At 39.3% G+C, this 20863-nt stretch overlaps 1 protein-coding gene across 1 annotated transcript; it reads right to left on the bottom strand.

Moving 5' to 3' along the window:
* Window positions 1–15589: 15589 nt before the first annotated feature.
* LOC119721118 (mucin-2-like) lies at window positions 15590–20854 on the bottom strand. Its single transcript, XM_038191013.1, has 5 exons — window positions 20746–20854; window positions 19323–20223; window positions 18502–18530; window positions 17422–17568; window positions 15590–16027 (listed from the first exon to the last, which is right to left on the bottom strand). The coding sequence occupies exons 2-5, from the start codon at window positions 20137–20139 to the stop codon at window positions 15959–15961; spliced, it is 1062 nt and encodes a 353-aa protein (XP_038046941.1). The 5' UTR covers window positions 20140–20223; window positions 20746–20854; the 3' UTR covers window positions 15590–15958.
* Window positions 20855–20863: the final 9 nt, after the last annotated feature.

Raw genomic sequence — 20863 nt, forward strand, 5'->3', positions numbered from 1 at the left:
GTAGATTTGGGCATATAATGTCCCGTTTTCAAAGCTAAAGTCAAATTTTACTATTTACGTACTCTTTTTGTTTTGGCATATAATGCCCATTTTCCAAGCTAAAGTCAAATTTCATTATTAATTTATTCTTTTTGCTTTGGCATATAATGTCCCATTTTCCAAATTCAAATTTCATATTGCATGTATTATGGAAAAGCACAGTGCAAAACCAAATGTAAATAGAAGGGCTATCATATTTCTACATGTATACTGGTAGAGCTGTAATGTATTGGGTGGTTTACACTATAATGGCCAAAACCCATTATGATAATTATGGTACTTACACAAATCCTGCTGATGCTACTTAAAGGGAAGACACAACATTTGCGAACATCAAAATACAAATTGATCAAATTATCACGAAATATCAAACTGGATTGTTAGGGAATAACAGTGTAAAGTATCCTGTAAAAACGTGGCTCCTGGTGTGCTGACATTTTCAAGAAAACTTGTATTTTTCCAACGCTGGTACGCCGACCAGTGTTGGAGAAAACTGGGTTTAAAAAAAAAATCTGCTCCTAATTGTTCACATTTAGTTATTCCGCATTTTCTTTGCAATTGATTACACACCTGTGAAGGGGTACAAGCCTGCCAGACTAATTCTCTGACCTTACAATTCCCCAGTCTATAAATTGCTCCATTTCATCTTAAGTGGGGTCAGGGAACTAAACTACAAGAACATATGGTTGGTTTTCTTGGATTTCCTAGCATCTCCGAACCCGAACGTGAAGCAAGTCAATTTAACAATATCTGCTTTAACATACTTATCCTCCAAATCCATTTATTTCCGAAAATTGCAGCAAAAGCAAATGTTGTACATTCCCTTTAATGCTGTTTATAGTAATTCGTTAAAGTGAAACAACTCCCGAAGAATTGCCAGTTACTAAAATCTAGTACTATGTAAGATTGTGTTGACGGTTTTGTGTATTTTATCGGTAGTTTTTGTTTTATTTCAATCATGAGAGGTTTGCTGTAGTTGTTACTGTCAGAGAAGAGAAGTTTTGATTTTTATTTCCTGATTTAAAGCAGATCTAGACTATAGTTCACCAAACTTCTTCTTTAGTCCTAATCATTGTGAACTTAATAAATTAAATAAAACTGATCAACTGGTTCTTTCTGTAAATTCATAATACAATTGTACCATTTAAGAAAACCTTAGGTGCCATTCAGAATTGTCAATGTCAAACAAATTTGATTTGATTTGATTTTCAAAATTGTGGGTGATTGTGTCAAAGGAAATAACTGAAAATCAAAATTCAGTTTTCATACTTTTCAATTAAAGTAATAGAAACAAATAATATGAGAAGAAGGGGGAAAAAATACAAAAAATACCTGTGGTGTCTAATTGGACACAGCAAAAGCTAATCATAATGAAGCCGAAATAACCCTTTTAACTTTTGTTTTAAATATAGTGTCTTAGAAAACTGAAAAAAAATTGTACAAAGTTGTGTGTGCTTCGCAATTGTAATAGAGTTGTGTGTGCTTCGCAATTGCCGTCAAAGTTGCATGCTGGAAGCCTGGAAAAGCCAGTGAAAATTTGTGAACTGAGAGATCATTGATCTGAAATATCTGCTTCATTTGAAGCATTACTTTGTTCTTTAGTGTATGGGATATATTGAATAGCCATTTAACATTTATCCCAAAAAAAATTGAATTTTTTTATCATTCATGACTTTTCTAAATCGCGCTTAAGTCGGTAATTTAAATATAATATTTAACACAATTTTTGAAAGTACAGCATAATGGCGTTAAACAATGCTTTTTTAAGGGATATCATTTTGACAAAATTTAATTAGTTGGGCTCGTAAATCAATTTGGGTAAAAAAAAGGTCCTCCATAAAAAATAATGCACATGCACGAGAGCGTCAGCCATCTGAATGTGATTTATGCCCCTCTAGTTGGTCGTCCGTTTGCAGCCTTTTTAATAATGGACAATGCAGCACTAATTTGATATTATGACCCGAGCATTATTATTACCTTGGTTAATTATTAATGCATACCAACCATTTGTGGTGGCTGCCTATTTGAAATGCAGAGTTGCCAGGCCCTCACCGTGTGTTTTTATTCAATAATCACGGACGTAATTGATCTGATTGTTATCAGTGTGTAGAGGTCTGAATCTGCCAGTCAAATTTAGAAGGGCGAGACGCATCTTGTGAAATAGGGAAGAAAGACATGCTGTTCATGACAAAGGGGGGGGAAAAGTGGCCCTACAGCGTTGAACATCTGCATAAATCTGTGAGTCATTCATTAACTCCTTGATTACTATTATGTACCTATGTTGTTTTTATCGCTTTATCCTTTTAGTTATTCAATTTTGATTTCATTGCAGCTGTGATGGCAATGAAAGCTAGTCTCTCTAATCTCTTTTCTTGAACCGCCTGCCTTGATTAATATCAGGATAAGTTTGTCAGTTAGATTAGATTTTAATTGTCGATTTACACTTAAAATGTTGGTTATTTCCAGTTGCGTTTTGGCTGTATGACACATTGGTCATGTCCAAAACAGGCTTCTAACCCTACAACTATGTCTTTTATCGGCATGCTCACCCATACAGGGTGAATCAAAAAAAGGAAACCAAAATGGCAGGACCGACTTTTTAATGAAGTTCTGCATGTTGCACTTTCAATATCTAGGATATGAAAGCCCAATTAATAAGCTTTCTTTTAGTACAAGAATCATTCAAATCACTCATGTATTTTTCAAGTTTCACGGAATTTTAAACACAACCACCGTTTTGAAGTTCTGTCCACGGATCACAACAAGTAGGTATTCTTTCAGCAAAACAAAAACAATTCACATAAGGATGTGTGTGAATTGTTTTCATTGTTAAAACAGTGGTTGTGTTTGAAATTCGGTAACTTGAAAGTACATGAGTGATTTGAATGATTCTTGTACTAAAAGAAAGCTTATGAATTGGGCTTTCATATCCTAGATTTTGAAAGTGCTACATGCAGAACTTTATTAAGAAAATGGTCCTGACATTTGGGTTTCCTTTTTTTGTGTGACTCGCCCTGTAGTTGTAATGGGCGAAGACTTTTAAAATATAGACAATAAATTTGGAATGCAGCCTCAGTCAATGTCTGTCAGTCTATTATGTCCATTCAGTGTTCTGGTAACCTTTTTTTTCCGTAACTATTAACCTGTGTTTGTCGGGATGTCAAGTTTCATTTTCATTAAAGAAATCCTCATTTAGTTACACTCAGAGGTAGGTATCAGACAGTTCAAACATGTCATGTAATTTCACTGGAGGATTTGTATGCTTAAAGGGAAAATACAACATTTGCAAACATCAAAAAATAAAACTACCAAATCATTTTGAAATACCTTGCTGGACTGTTAGTGAATGACAGTGTAAAGCATCCTGTAAAATCATGGCACCTGGTATACTGTCATTTTCAAGAAAAGTGGTATTTTTGTATCAATTTCCAACGCTGATCGGCCGATCAGGGTTGGAAACAACTGGCTTTTTTTCAAATACTGGCCCCAATTGACCATTGCACTTGTTTGCAATCGATTACAAATCTATGAACGGGTACGAGCCAGCTAGACTGGTTCCCTGACCTTACAATTCCCCAATGTATGTAAACTGCTCTGTTTCTTCTTATATGGAGTCAGGGAACCAGACTACAGGAAAATGATCGCTTTTCTTGGTTTTTATAGCATTTTCGAACCCAAAACCTCAAAAAAGTCAGTGTAACTATATTTGCTTTATATTTCCAACCCCCCAATTCCATCCATTTCTGAAAATTACAGCAAAAGCAAATGATGTATATTCCCTTTAAAAAAAAAAAACACAATGAGCAGAAAGCTTTAATTCACTACCATTCTCTCTTCTGATTTGCGGTTCAGATGACAAGAACTGAGAAATCAAATTCACTGGAGGATTTATATGGTAAAATGATAAACCAAAAAGGTGGTCCAAAGAAAAGGAAACTACCAATCCCATCTGATTTGCGGTTCAGATGACAAGAACTGTTCAGAAATGAACGTTTTGGACAATACATTTAAACATTTAAGACTGCCAAACCACATATGGCCAAACCACATATGAATAAATGTATATGAATGCACTCTACATTTAGGATATCACTTTAGAAATGATTTCCAAAGTAAATCACAATATGTCGGGGGGGGGGGCATAGGCAATGTAATTCAACTGAAAGAAAAGTTACATTGAGAAATGAATGTATTCTAGCAGGAAGGTTGAGGTTCTGTCTGGCAGAAATATTCCACGACATCCTTACATTTATGTAAAAATCAGTGTTTTTTAATAACAGGAAACCCTACTTGCTGACGATGACCTTCATGGGTTGACTGCTGTTCCGACCACAATGACACTTACCATGAATTATGTGTCATTGTTTATTTCATTTTCATTTTTGTTCATGCGATAATTAGTCCATGTTAAGAGACATCATACAGAACAGACTGAAAACCCATCATGTGGATGTGCACGGATCACATTTCATCCATGCTTCATTTCATTAGTATATTCTGTGCCCTTCACACACATAATGAGGTCATCGTGAATAAACTGAAGCACTAATATTTGTATACATACTGTCCTCACAGCACGAGTGCCAATAGTGTGACCATCTGTGCATTTCCAAGGACCGGAGCCGTGTGGATCTTTCGACGTTAGGTACAATTTTGCCAACAGAATTCCAAGCTGGCTTAGTTTTGAGCACAACACATGCATAGGATGTGACGGTAAGAATACGAACCACCTGTGTGAATATTAAATGTGTACAAACAGTGAAATTATAATTTAGAGAGGGGGACGGGCGAGGGGATGTTTATTTTCAACGGAATGGGATTAAACACATTCAACAGTAAGGATATTTTTTTGATTCATGTTCATTCGTCAGACCAATTCATTCATCGGGTTAATTCACTCATGTTAATTAACCATCAGGATTACATGAACAAAAAAGATTCAGTTTTATTGTGGCTTAATTAATCAGCAGTGTAAAAATCAAATTTGAATTGCATCCAAAGAGCATACAGTGTCAGCCATTTCTGAATTAGTATCATTTTACAAGGAAATTAACATTCAGTATACAAGAATTTAAAGGGAAAATACAACATTTGCAAACATCAAAAAGCGAAATGATCAAAGTATCACGAAATACCTTACTGGATTGTCAGGGACTGACAGTCTATTGCATCCTTTAAAATCGTGGCTCCTGGTGGGCTGACATTATGAAGAAAAAATGTATTTTTCCAACGCTGGTCGGCTGACCAGCGTTGGAGAAAACTGGCTTTTTTCAAAAATTGTTCTTAATTTTTCATATTTAGTTATTCTGACTTTTCTTTGCAATTGATCACACACCTGTGAAGGGGTACAAGCCTGCTAGACTGATTCTCTGACCTTACAATTTCCCAAAGTGTATTAATTGCTTCGTTTCATCTTAAGTGGGGTCAGGGAACCAGACTACAAGAACATGATAGGTTTTCTTGGACTTTCCAGCATCTACAAGCCCAAAACATGAAACAAGTCAGTTTAACAATATTTTATATAACATACTAATCCTCCAAATCCATTTATTTCTGAAAATTGCAGCAAAAGCAAATGTTGTACATTCCCTTTAAACACAACTAGTATGCATGTGGAAATATAACTCTTTCAGTTTCATGACCTTGTACAATGTGCTCATGCTTTTCAGACTCGATACAATAGACACAATCCCACTGCTCCAGGCAGCCATGTACTTGTATTACCTCATATTATAACTCTGTGCATTAACCAATGCGAGAGCCATTAAAGGGAATGTACATCATTGGCTTTTGTGGTAATTTTCAGAAATGAACTATTTGAGGGGTTAGTATAATAGATCAAATATTGTTACACTAACATGTTTGAAGTTTTGTGTTCGAAAATGCCGGAAAAACCAAGAAAAACAAAAATGTTCAAGAAGTCTGGTTCCCTGACTCCACTAAAGATGAAATAGATCAATGTTTATAGATGCCGGAAAATTGTAAGGTAAGGGAACCTGTTTAGCCTGCCTGCACCCGTTCATGAACATGTAACCAATAGCAAACTAAATTTGGAATGAAAAAAATGGTAAATTTGGATCAGTAGTTGAAAAACAGTAGTTTTTCCAACGGTGGTCGGCCGACCATCGTTGGAAATGTATACAAAAATACTATTTTCTTGAAAATGACTTCACACCAGGTGCCATAATTTTACAGGATGCTTCATACTCTCATTCACCAACATCCTAGTAAAGTATTTCGTAAAAACTTGGTAGTTTTATTTTTTGATGTTTGCAAATGTTGTATATTCCCTTTAACTATACAAACATCTACTATATAAATGCCAGTGCATGCTGACTCGTTCCAATATGTATTCAGGGGTGCCCCGAAGCTGAACTGAGTCGAACATCGAGAAGTTCAGGCATGACAGAAAGAGTGCAGTGATCTCATTAACTTTGAAAGTACATGTACATGTCTGTAGAGCTAGTACTTGGAAGAAGTGTGTGGAAATACCGTGTGAAGAACGTGATGGTACACTGACCAAAACGGTGAGTTAAATTTTCTTCTCTGGTTCTTCAAAGAACCACATTTCCTGTGAGCACTTCTCTGAAGTGGAACACTACATGAACATGTACATATCACGTTTGTTTATGGTGTAAATCGAGGATTTTCTATTGTTCCCCTTCCCTTTTCCTTTGTTTATATTCTTTATTTCTTGTGCAACAGCTCTCATTGGTTTTGTACACGTTTTCTAATTGAGGTCTCGATTTGGTTCCTGTCCTCAATTCATCAATGATGTTGCACATGTGCGTCCTCGATTTACACCATAAACCTACTCCATGGGGTATTACAAAACAGTGTTGTACATAGTCAAGTCCATTACATAGTCAAGTCCTCGATTTACACCATAAACCTACTCCATGGGGTATTACAAAATAGTGTTGTACATAGTCAAGTCCATTACAAGTCCATCACAAGTTAAAATGTCACAAATCCAATCACAAGTCAATTGACAAGTCTGGTAAACAGGGGTGGGACAATAAACAAATGTCTGCACATTTTCACTTGAATAGCTTATGACTTGAATTCGGACTTGATGCTTCATCAAGGGCAGATTCAAGGGCTGGTTGGGGTGGCTAACACCCTCTTCCAATGGACCGATCCAGTAAGCACCGCCCCATTGTGTTCTGACCAATCACAGCCCTGATTTATGTCCGACGTGCGTGCACAAAAGTCCGACATGCGTGCACGCGCGTATGATGCGCGCAACAGGAAAATGCAGTGTGGCAGAGGAGCGCGTGTTAATTTGCCCAGTGGGCGGTGCTTACTGGATCGGTCCATTGACCAACATTAATTATTTAAATAATGGAAAAAAATCCTACAAAATTTCCCTGGATAACGTCAACATTCAGAATTGCTAATCTTTATACACTGCTTCCCTCCACCCCTCTCGAAAAAATCTTGGACTTAAACACTCAAACCACAACCCTTTGGAAAACCCTGGATCCGCCACTGGGCTTGTGATTGACTAGACCTAAAGACATAACGACATCATGCTTTGTTCTCATGTGCGCCTTCCTATTGGAACCAGTGATGAGAGTCAATCCTCCCCACCTGTCTCCAATAGGAAAGCGCACATGTAAACAAAGCGTGACGTCATTATGTCTTAGGTCTGTTGCGATAGACCTGTGAGGGCTTTTGATGAACTCGACTTCGACACTGCTGCAAACTTCTTCCAAGTTGAACTCGCCAAAATGCACCAGTGATGAGAGTCAATCCTCCCCACCTGTCTCCCATAGGAAAGCGCAAATGTAAAAAAGCGTGACGTCATTATCTCTTAGGTGGGTTGCGATAGACCTGTGAGGGCTTTTGATGAACTCGACCTCGACACTGCCGCAAACTTCTTCCAAGTTGAACTCGCCAAAATGCAAAGCCTCGAGTCAAATTGGTCTCATGGAATAGTAACTGAAAGTTTTCCAAATCTTCTTACCTTCAGGTACCCTGGCCTCAAGACAGGCATGTCGGAACAAAGAGGGCCCGGGCGGAGCCCAACGTCCACCATCAAGCGTCGAGGAGCCATCCGGAGGCGGCCTCACCACCATAATCATCCCAATGCGGACTCAGATAATCCCATCTTTGCTTATCTAGTCAAACTGTGGAACATGGCCAATTGGATTCTGCCGGACGTGGTTGGTAGGGTCCCCGAGGAACACCGGACGTTTGTGTCCCACTTGCTGGGCGTGCTCAAGATTTGCCTGCTGCTTTTGGCGGGACACTTACTACTCAGAGCTTTCTTTGGAGGTTAATTTCGGAGAGTTTTGGCATTTTTTGTAACTGGTTGGACAATTAGTGTTATTTTTCCGTATGTATTTTTCCTATTGTTCCTATATGTATTGCAAATTTTGGTAAAACTATTTTGTTAGTGTCTAATTGTCAAATGTAGTTGAAAGTACATGTGTTTGTGTCAAATTTTTATCAGAGATATAAATTTTATATCAGATTCAAGAGAGCGAGGCACAGTAGTTAGGGTATGTTACTCATGCCCACAGGATCATCAACAGGTCAAATCCATGCAGCTACGTACTGGCCACGCTTCGTCGGTGACAGCTCCATTGTCTGAAGGTTCGATAGTCCGAAGGTTCATTAGTCCGAAGGTTTGTTAGTCCAAATGTTCAATACATGTGGTCCAAAGGTTCGTTAATCCGAAGGGCTCATCAGTCAGAACCTTCGGATCACTGAACCTGTCAACTATCGAACCTTCCCACTATTGAACAGTCGGACTATCGGCCGGACCCTGTTTCGTCAACTGGCAAACCACTTTGCCCATATAGGCTTTTCACACACTAGTCTCACCTACACTTGTTGAAATCGACCCGGTTTCACCTTGAGCGGAACCGAGTCGCAACAGACACGGGTCGGCAAAACATGCCGTTTACAGTCACATTGGGTTGTACATGTACATGTGCGTAGGATTGGCAGATTTTAGATTACATGTATGTACCTGGGTAGAGCCTCTCACTCTGGTCCCAACCAGAATTGGACTTTGCCCATGTATGGGCTCTGTACACCAACAAAAGAGGGCGCTTTTTACCACTTTTGAGAGGCCCATGGACGGGACATGACGCGTGTGCGTACTGTACTGGCTCGCACGCGAAGTACGCACAACATGCCAAAGCTAAGCCACAGTGACTTCGCATGAGCATCAGGCATCGTCGGCGCGCGAATGCGTTCAAATTTCTCTTTCCATGGTCTCCCAGACTGATTCCCTCCCCCATAACTCTAGATACAATAAGAGTCCACAATGGATGGACCGGGAACCAGTCTACATACATGACATATGGGCAATTCCACGGTTACTCACGTTACATTTTTGATGTACTTTTTGAGTTTCCTTGGGCTGTAATTACCTTACTGAAAAGGTTTGATAACTGTTATCCCCATGGTAGATAGAGTAGACCTAGACCTACCTAAGAACCAAAGATGACATCACACCACAGAAATTGCCAAAGTTTTCTATAACTGAGAAACTTTTTGTAATAGCGATCGTTCGGTATAGTGATGTTAAGCTGTCGGTGCTCCAGTACTTACTTTTCAGTAAATGGCGCCCTTCAGAACTTCACCCTGCATGCCCTGGTAGTTACTGAAAGACGACATTGAACACTTGCCGACTAATGAATTATGTAATTACACAGTTTTCGGGCATACTACCTACAGCAATGGGTGGCTTTCCCCTTCTATTCCTTGGGGAATTATAGCCACTTGTCGCTCTTCTGTTGACATTTTCTTAACAACAATGTTCGGTACATTTTGTACACGAAATCGGGAGCCAAAGACGGTGCTCAGTATAGCCGAATGTTCAGTATATACATATAGCGGTGTTCCATAAAGCAACGTTCCAATATAGTGCTTGGTGTAATGAAACTGAGAAATCCCTTTCACATCTTCACGAATCACAGAAATGCACTTGACATGAGTGCAGAAATTTGTTGCAAGTTTGACCGGCCAAGGACATAGTTGTACAAGCTCCAACGACAATAAAGGCCGTTTCTCACTCAGCGTGAATGTGAACTTGTGACGTCACGGCAAATATTTGTGCTAAGATTCAGCACAAGTTGAACACATTTCCACATTGGCGAATTTCGCAGGGATTTTTTCTTGACGTCAAATTAATTATCATTCTCGTGAAGAGTGAACCAGCCGTAAGGCTTTCTTTTTTAATAATAGGAAGTAACATTTGAGGCAAAACTGTCCTTTTTTCACTTAATTTTAACTTTTAATATAACAGCCTTAACGTTGTAACATAGTACTACATGTCTGAATGTGGAATTTTAATGCCTTAATCCAACAAATTAGCCTTTATAATATAAATCTTAAACTTGCTTAACGAGTTCACAATGTGTCATGCTTGTTACATATGAAATAAAGATTTCTTTCCACTTGGAGGGAATGTCAGAAACGCCACCAAAAAAACCAACATCAGTTATCATCTGAATTATTGCACAATGATTAATTTACAATAATCAAATAATAAATTAAGTATACATGTATAGCTGATTAATAAATGTACATGAATTAATTTGGTATGAAACTAGACCTAAAATTTAAAAAAAATAAACAAATGTGATGCGATCAAGCCATTTTTTTGTTTGTTTACAGATTTGAAAAGAGCACAATCTCAGCATTACTGCTGTGAAAACCGCATGCTGGTACCATCTTTAGTTCAAAAATTATGAAAGTCGGAACACCAAGAGATGTGATGAAGTGATATGATGAAGTGGCCCTATTTCGGCATGAATCTCCAAATGAAAGTTCCCGACAAACGACTCATTTAGCTTGATCGCATCAAACAGATAGTGTTGTAACAAAGGTCAGATATTGACCCGCATTCATTAAAATTTTGTATTATAGGTTAGATCTGTTCTAACAAAACAAGATAAACTTCTCACTTCTGACACAATTGCTGAGTTCTGACACACAGCTGAGTTCTGACACACAGCCGAGTTCTGACACACAGCCGAGTTCTGACACACAGCTGAGTTCTGACACACAGCTGAGTTCTGACACACAGCTGAGTTCTGACACACAGCTGAGTTCTGACACACAGCTGAGTTCTGACACACAGCTGAGTTCTGACACACAGCTGAGTTGGGATCATGAGTTTTTCCTTTGAAAGGGTTTGCTCGTCACAAAGGTGTTTCTGAGTAGTAACTCAGGAACACAAGTAAAGAGTTTTTAACCAGTTTGCGCCAGGATTATTTTGACACTGACCGGACCAAGGCGCGAGCTTGTTTTTTTCATGAACCTCAATGCCAGACGGGTTCAGGCCGTCATCTACAGGTATCACACCCTGATATTTCCGACCTTGCTCGCTGCGAGCGGGTCGCAGACAGATATTTCTGGCCTCGGTCGTTGCGTGTTTATCTGTCATCCGTTCCGAATACCGCAAAACCTTTGCGTCATTCGACATGAACTGGTTAAAAACTTCTTGTGTGACCTACTCCTCGTTTTGAAAGAACGGGTCTGATTTTGGTGCTAATATGCTATTCTTCATAGCTTGCCTCCCTCTCTATTGCAGAAACCCCGCCCCTTTTCCCCCTCCCCCTTAAGCATCTGGACCGCAAATTACAAGTTTAGAAACATGCTTTTACATGTTCAAAGCTAAAATCAAAAGGCATACATCATTTGGCGAGTTGCATTATACTTTTTTAATCGTGAAAAAGCTTCATTATCGTGTACATTTTAAAAAGCAATATAACTCTCTCTTTAACTCCAAACAGTGTTGTGAAAAGAGACCAAATAAACCGGAAAAACAGTTTCTGAAAATGTACAATTTATAGGGACATCTCAAAAACAGTGAAAACATTTTGTAAACACAATACAGCACAACTCATAAACTTGAAAAATAGCGCTGTCAGACCCCATGTATTTGTTGAACATGTTATTAAGATAGTCCAAATGTAATTTGCCATGCTTTTCTCATCGTTTTGTGGAAACTTATTCCAATTAGACAAATTTTGCCAATGACAGACACGAACAAATACATTTGTCATATGTACATGTAGTCAGTTTACAGCATAATACTGCAGAATCTCTTCTTGTTTTTTTTTACAATGTTGTTACAACTACTTCAATTGTTGATCTACATGTATCTATACATGTACATGAATTTTCTTTATGTACAACCTGAAAATAACAAAAAGGGAAGACCTTGGGTTTATAAACATTATTTTTATGTTTATAAACAATAAACAAACATGACAAAAACAACAGAAAGTCAGTTGACAAGACATTAAAAATAGAAACCAAAACTAATATTTTGTTATCCTCCTAAAAGCAAATGGAATAATGGTCAACAACAAATTGTGATTGTACACCAAAGAAAGGGGGCTCCGTGTGAGATGCTTTCAGGAATACTTGTGAAAGTTCTTCATTGCGTTATTACTGTATTCATGGTTTTATTAGGAATACTCCATGCACGAGCATTTTTCAATTGGAGAACACGAGATGCAACATTGCTTTCCTAATTAAGCTGTTCTAACAAACTGTGGCTTGGATTTAAGTCATTATGGTACAAAATATCTGCTTTTGACTGAACATACATGTATGTATGCACATGTAGTACATGTGCCATGTTGTCAGCTGGAATGTACTTTATGTACAATGTACACATACAATTGTACATCATCTGTTTGAGGAATTTATATTATATAATTTGGGCGATTCACAATGCAGTGCGCCACCATTACTTTACCACAGAGAGTTCATTTTTCCAAGTGCATTGTGGGAGATGGTCGACAAATTCGCAGGGCGGTACATTTGAAATTGTTAGTTTTTCCGGTCAGTAATTTCGTAAGCCCATGATTCAAGGGGGTGTTTGCCCTTTTGTTTTCTTTTTATCAACATGGCGTTTTTTGGTAAGGCGACAGAACGCTATGCCCCAATCTATAACAAATTAGCTCAAGTTGTCTACTGACACTCATTCAAATTGTTCATGTTTTGTCGACCGTAAACTTGAAAAATGGACTCTCCATGGCCAACTCTTGGTGGCGCACTGCATTGTGAAGCAGATGGACAACTTCTTACAGAAACTGAATCTACCATAGTGAGGCTTTAAACATCCCCTTCTCAAAAACTGTCTCAGTAGTTTTTGGGCAAGACACAGCAACAAACTGTGGCTTGGATTTAAGTCATTATCTTTTCAGAAACAAGTTTAAGTAGTTTTTGTTAATGCTTTAGTAGCTGGCTTAAAAATCAATCTACATGTAAGTACAAGTAAAAAGCTTTTGGCATGTTTGGCAGTAAACAACCCTAATGAATCGTTGGTTGGAATGAGACACAGTAACACAAGTTTTCCTTAAAAATATTAACCGCTCTTCTTTCAAAATCAGATTACCCTTTACTGGAGTAGCAGCTTAAAATTAGGAAACAGTTAAGTACACACTAATATAAACCAGTAAGAGCAAAAGTTAGGTAAGATGCTATACAGCCCTCTGGTGGATATAGAATTCCATGGGATATGATCGCGTAAGACGCGTGTTCGCAAAACCAGTAACGAACGCACTGACGTAGACCAGACCTCGGCGAACAAAATTGGGCACAAAAGTGCCAGGAATTTAACGGTTTTTCGCTGTAAAATTGAGAAAAAAACCTACAAAAGTGCAGCCAATGTCGCACAAAAACAAGACACGACAAAAACTGGAAAAGACAATGTCGTTCCCAGGTCGAGCACGGGAAATGTGGCCAACAGAATCCGCATCTAACTACACGTAAAAAAGTGGCGGCAACACTGAAATATCGGCAACTTTGAGCCAGCTGACCAAAACTATGACAGATTTGACAAAAGAGGTGAAGGACATGAAACAAGTTTGAAATTTTTCAAGAAGGAGTTGTCTCATTTGGATAAGTGCATATTTTTTCATCTGTTAACCTTTTACTGTAAGTCACTGTACCGCCCCGAAACCGCCCTGCCTATAACTCTCTGTAGCACCAGAAACCGCCCGACCACTCACATTTTTTTACTGATTTTTCAGTGAATAAACACAATGTAATACAGTCAAACCCTGATAATAATACCGTAGCACTGCTAAAACAACATCCTGCTTACAACAAGGAAACATTTAGGTCCTAAGTCTTTGTGTTTCTTTTTTTTTTCATTACTGATAATATGGGTACCTGTTATAACAAGGGCCCAATTTCATAGAGCTGCTTAAGCAGAAAATTTGCTTAAGCACGAAAAAACATTGCTTAGTAAAATTAGGTTACCGGCCAAAACTCCATGTGATGTACATTGCTTGTGACTGGTATTTAGCTGTTGTTTACTTAGCATAACAATCGCATGGAGTTTTGGCCGGTAACCTGATTTTATTAAGCAAGACGTTTTTGTGCTTAAGCAAATTTTGTGCTTAAGCAGCTCTATGAAATTGGCCCAAGGTAATTTGTAAAGTCCCAAGGGAACCTTGTTATATAAAGGTGTTGGACTGTATAATGTACAATGTAATACGGGTGCTGATGGAAGTGGATATGGTTTCATCTAAAGTGGATTTTTTTTCCTATAGCAGAACTACAAGCTCGGCCCTGATTCTGATATTAACTAATGAACTTAAGCAGAAACTTTTGCTAAGAGAATGTATCTGCTCAGCAATAAAAGCGGAGAACCAGTCACCAGCAATATACGTACATGTCAATCACACAATATTTTGGCTGGTAACCTGGTTCCTTTTGTATATTGGCTTAACCAGTTCGCGCCGGAGGCCGTGTAAACACGTAACAGTTTTGCGGTATTCGGAACGGATGATGGATGAACATGCAGTGAGCGAGCCCAGAAGCATCTGTCGGCGACAAATATGAGTGTGCTGCCCGAGGGTGATGGCTTCAACCCGCCTGGCTTGAGGTCGAGTGAAAATAAATCCCATGCCTCGTTCCGTTCTTGTCAAAATAATCCCGGCGCGAACTGGTTAATAGCAGCCTCATGAATTTGGCCCCAGATTCAGATAAAGCTCCTGCGTATTTAACATCTTTTGAAAACTGGCTGTCTCCCACTGTTTAAAGGGAATATACATCATTTGCTTTTGCCGTAATTTTTTGAAATGGATGGAATTGGGGGGTTGGATATATATAGCAAATATAGTTACACTGACTTATTTGAGGTTTTGGGTTCGAAAATGCTATAAAAACCAAGAAAAACAATCATTTTCCTGTAGTCTGGTTCCCTGACTCCATAAAAGAAGAAACAGAGCAGTTTACATACATTGGGGAATTGTAAGGTCAGGGAACCAGTCTAGCTGGCTTGTACCCGTTCATAGGTGTATAATCGATTGCAAACAAGTGCTATGGTCAATTGGGGCCAGTATTTGAAAAAAAGCCAGTTTTTTCCAACGCTGGTCGGCTGACCAGCGTTGGAAATTGATACAAAAATACCACTTTTCTTGAAAATGACAGCACACCAGGTGGCATGATTTTTCAGGATGCTTTACACTGTCATTCACTAACAGTCCAGCAAGGTATTTCAAAATGATTTGGTAGTTTTATTTTTTGATGTTTGCAAATGTTGTATTTTCCCTTTAATAAGGGAATAAATCTGTGCTTGGCCAGTTATAAACAAGTCTGTTTAAGACCGGTTTGGGGATTGCACGCTGATAATATCCCAAGCTTAAGACGAGGGACAGTGGAAGTTGTGCTGTAGTGCCCCATACGTGACAGTAACACAGCAGTTCCGGTACACAGCACAAGTCAGTACGTAATTAATGGCCAAACTTCGCATAAGTGCCAAAACTTTTGGGTTCCATGTCCCAAAAGTTAACTTTCTACAAAACATACCTTTCGCTAAAGAATCACCACATGCCCTCCTTCCGACACAAAAAGAAGAAAACTCTTAAGGCATATGTTGTTGAGTCAACTGCATAGATGGAGTTCTGTAACTACAGAGCCTGCTACACTGCTGCTAAAATTCGTCCTCTGAACTATCCGCCAATAGCTTCATCCGATCGAAGTTGCCTTTCATTTCGTGGTCCTGCAATAAAATAAAGAGATCGATATATACATTTGTAAATACAAAAAAATGCATTGACAACTTCTGTGTAAAGATAATCCCATTACTTCCTTAACCACCTGAAACTACCCTAGAACTGTCTTGTTTTAACCCTAACTCCCTAGGCCTTTTTGCTAGGATGTAGCCTCAATCCTGCAAAATCCTCCAATTGGCCTCATGGAAAAATAGCATATAGACTCAATCCTGCAAATTCCTCCGTTGTTTCTTGAATATGGTCCATGGAGGGGTGACCACTGCCTGAATCCTGCAAAATCCTGCGGCTATGACTGTCAATAGGCTGAGGCAGAGGCATTGACATCCTAGAGCAGTGCGGAGGATGTCAAGTATAATCAAGGACTAAATTTATGCATGGCTGAGCATAAACAACACAAGGTCCGGTCCAAGACCTTGACACAGTGCGTACTCCGGAATCAGCAACGCACTTTGGCCATGTAACCTCAATCCTGCAAATTCCTCCAATTTGCAAAAAGGATTTTGGAGGATTCAGGGCGGTTAGGGTTAGGGATTCATCATAAAATATATTGTAGCATTGGTGTTAACTGGTTAGTAGTTACCCCTTCTTTCACCTCCCTAAGTGGTTATTGAGGCTTTTGTGAAGTGCTTGCTAGCAGTGGGCTTAAGTCTAGAGGGACCAGTGAGCCGGCTTCGTGTGTAATGACTTTAACATGGCCTGTCACTTGCACTGCTTGCACAGTATGAGGCCCAGAAATGGACAGGTCTATTATTGTTTTTTGGGAGGAGGGGTGCCCCAGTTTCATGGTCTATGGCATACAAAATGGTGAAGAATCCTTGAAATAAATCCAGCATCCCGATCACGTCCAAAATCCAATCGATTCGTACTTTTAACAAGGACCTCACCAAAACATATTTCATGAAAATCCATCCACAACTTTCTGAGTTATCCTGTTAACAGACAAACCGACCAAAACAGATGAAAACACCCATACTGAAATTTGTATTCTTGTGGAGACATTTCTTTGTTCTCGTGTAGTAAAGTTTTCGAGTTTGAAAGTGAAGTTTCAAAATGCTCTTATTTTAACCAGAATTAATTTCCTTGGCTGAAATTCGGACTTAATATCCCTTTTTTAAAACTCTACCATTTGCGACCGATCAACCCACCTTGGAAATTCCTAGTTTTTGAGTAAAATCCATGTATCTATTTCGTGAAAATCTTGTGGAGACGTATTCATCTACAGAAATTGCCCTTTGGAGACGTATACAATCTTTTGTTTCCTATTGTGTGCACGTCTCCAGAGGGCACAGTGTATCAACACATAACCTCCTTGGCGGGAGTTAATACACTGTATACATGCGTGTATCACTCTTCAGTGGGAATGGCAGTTATGGCACTTTACCTTTCCATTGTGCAGCAGTTTCCTTCGGCCTTCGTTCCTTTCTTTCTTCTTGCAGGCGCGTATACCGTAGGCAAAGCAAATGATGAGGATCGCCGCTACAATGCCCAGAACAACTGGAAGCATCAGCTTAGAAAACACCGAGTTGTTCTGTTCAAATGCCCAAAAAAAAGAAGTGGTTCTTCAACCCTAAGGAGTCATCTAAATAATAAAGGAAAACATTCGGGACCCCCCCCCCCCCCCCCCCCATGGCTTATTGCATCTCGGTCAGTGATATCTGGATGTGGACAATCCTGCTCAGGTAAGCAGTGGCTGACGATGATTCTTTGTAAGATTCCCCAAAGTAACCCTATTTGGAGAAATGCTCTCCACATATAAATTTGCCCTATTTGCCAAAGTCCACTGATTTTTGATGGGTTTGGGACTCTACAATGCAGCCATTATTTCTTCACATTGGAATCAGCATATAATTTGCCACTGGTGACAGATTTTGGCCATTGGTGTCAGATTTTGGCCACTGATGTCAGAGTTTGGCCACTAGTGACAGATTTTGGCCACAGCGCTGGATTTTGGCCACTGGTGTCAGATTTTGGCCATGGGCACTGGTGACAAATTATGGCCTTTGGTGACAAATATTTGCCATTGGTGTCAGATTTTGGCCACTGGTGACAGATTTTGGCCATTGTTGTCAGATTTTGACCACTGGTGTCAAATTGTGGCCATTGTGTCAGATTTTGGTCACTGGTGTCAGATTTTTGCCATTGGTGTCAGATTTAAGCCATTTGTGTAAGATTTTGGCTACCGGTATAAGATTTTGGCCTTTGGAATCAAACTTAGGCCACCAGTATCAGACTTTTTTTTTGGCCAATTGTGAATCATTGTGTTTTTCATTTTTGAAAGATTCCCACATCTGGCCATCACTTACCTTTCCCTTAAATGCCCTATCAGCTATCAGAACATGATAACGTGATAACATGTCCTTAAAAGTCAAAATTAGCAGTGACACATTTTGAATTTTGGCCATTGGCGACAAATTCTGTCCACTGGTCACAGTTGTGCCTAATCATACTTATAAATACTTACAGCTGTGTCGGTTTTTTCAGTACCGGTACCTGGGATAATGGAAAACAGAAAGAAAACAGGTCACATTTAAAATCATCATGTGATATACTTGAGGTGATGTAACAACGTGACTAAACCAGGGTAGGCCTACCGGTACATGGGTAGACTGGTTCCCCTCCCCTATTGTGATCAATAAGGTAGACCCGGGAACCAGTCTACTTGTAAGGTGGATCTGCTTTTGTGCAAAAAAGCAACCCAAAATTAAAGCCTTTTTGCCAGATGGTTGCAGACATTTCAGAAAGTATTTTTTTCCCTTAGAACAAAATAAATAAACAACATGTCGAACAGAAAAACAAAGCAACTTTGTTTACAGCACAGATACACATGTAGTACGGTTTTTTTTAAGAAGAGATATTTTACCACAGGGTCGGGCTCTGATGACGTCAATACATGTATCTTAGTGGTTTATTTTTTCCATAAAATAAAATAAATAAATCAAATTAGGTTTTGCCCTTCACCAACGTTTTAAACACTGTATACTCAGTGTGTTACCTCCCGAGTGAAAGTTGGAAAAAATCACTCGGGTGGGACTCGAACCCACGACCTCCTGCTTTCTAATGCAGATGTTTTTGGTTTTTTTCCAACTTTCACTCGGGAGGTAACACACTGAGTATACAGTGTTTAAAACGTCGGTGAAGGGCAAAACCTAATTTGATTTACATCACCCCGGCGCAAAAAATTCCATCTTATAATAAAATAAATAAACAAATTGTCGAACAGAAAAATGAAACAAATGTGATTACAGCACAGATAGGGCTCTTTTTTTTAGAAGAGATATTTACCAAGGTCAGGCTCTGATGACGTCAAAACATGTGTCTTAGTGGTTCCCTTCGGCTGGCTCCCATCAGTGTTAACAGGTTTATGACCCTCAGTTATTGGGACTTTTGTGCTGACCACTGGCTGGACTGGTGCAGCTGTCTTTGCCAACAGAGTTGTGGGGACCACATTCAGTTCCGTTGGCTTGTTTGTTGTCGCCACAACTGGTTCTGGTTTCTGCGTTGCAATTTTTGGTTCTGTAGTTGCTACTCGCGTCGTGGTTGTTCTTTTTGTTGTCGTAAGAATGGGTGTCATGGTACTGACTGTGGTTGTTTGGAGGAGGGTGGTATGTGCTTCTACAGTTGTTGTAATGACCTCTTCTCTCTTTGCAGGAGCTGTTGCAACTGGTGATTTGGATGGCTTCTGTGGTGGCGTCTGTTTGCTGGGCTTTTGCGTTGTGGTGCCAGTTGCCTTAAGAGTTGTTTTGACAGTGGGGAGTAGAATTGCGGATCCTTCTTTGGGTGTAGCTAGGGTCGTCAGAGCTTGTTTTGTTGGGGTTGGTGGAGTAGGACTTTCATCAGGAATGGCGGTTGTGAATAGCTCGGCAGCATCGTCAGAAGATTCTGACGTTAGCGGTATCTCTGTCGTGGTGATATCTCTGTCAACTGTGTTAAGGCCCGACTCCACTGTTGTCGTATCTGTCAAGTCAGTTGTCAACTGTGCTGTACTGGGGATCACCCCATTTGGAGTCACAATAGACTTCGATGATGCAAGACCAACAATGCACGATAGGTTAATGATACCTAAAATCCATGTTAGCGCTGACGCAGTGTTGGACTTCATTTTGGTGACCAACTTGATACTGTCTCTCTTTCAGATAGTTGGAGGATGAATGACAAGGCAGCGTTTTCAATCAATATCTAGATGCTGTAAAATACGGGGGGAAATATACAATCAGGTAATAGTATACAATTACCAAAAAAATACCTTTTGACCGGTCGTGCTATTTAGCGTCAACAACACGATCAGTGTCAACAAAACATCAACAAGCTCAAAAATGAACTCTTTTCTTGGGCTTCAAAAAAGTTATCATTACAAATACAATATCACCAATTTGATCATTTTCAAAAGACTCTCAAATAGGTGACATTAATTCTGTAAAAAGTTTGGGAAATTCACTTTCACAGTTCCACATAAAAGAAGTATTTTTAGCAACAATTTATGGCCCCTTTGACACATGTTTGACACTCGCACTCGCATAACAATCCAGTTTGTGCACAAACCTATGGGACAGTGAACAGATGAACCACACACGGATCAGCTGCTGAGGACCAATTTTCATTTTACTCACCACCTGGAACTCAATTAACTCAACAAAGCGATACCATATGGTGTTACCATTGAGGTAGCGTTAGCATTTAAATATAATCGAACTTGTGAATATTATACCTTATCTTGCCATGACCATGATGCATATGACGAAAGCCTCGAAGAGCCGCAAACTAAACTAATTCCACGTCGGCAATTTTGACCACCAAGTTCAGATACGACATTTTGCTGGTATCCT

The sequence above is a fragment of the Patiria miniata genome, unplaced genomic scaffold, assembly GCF_015706575.1.
Source record: "Patiria miniata isolate m_02_andy unplaced genomic scaffold, ASM1570657v1 HiC_scaffold_13, whole genome shotgun sequence".
NCBI lineage: Eukaryota > Metazoa > Echinodermata > Asteroidea > Valvatida > Asterinidae > Patiria > Patiria miniata.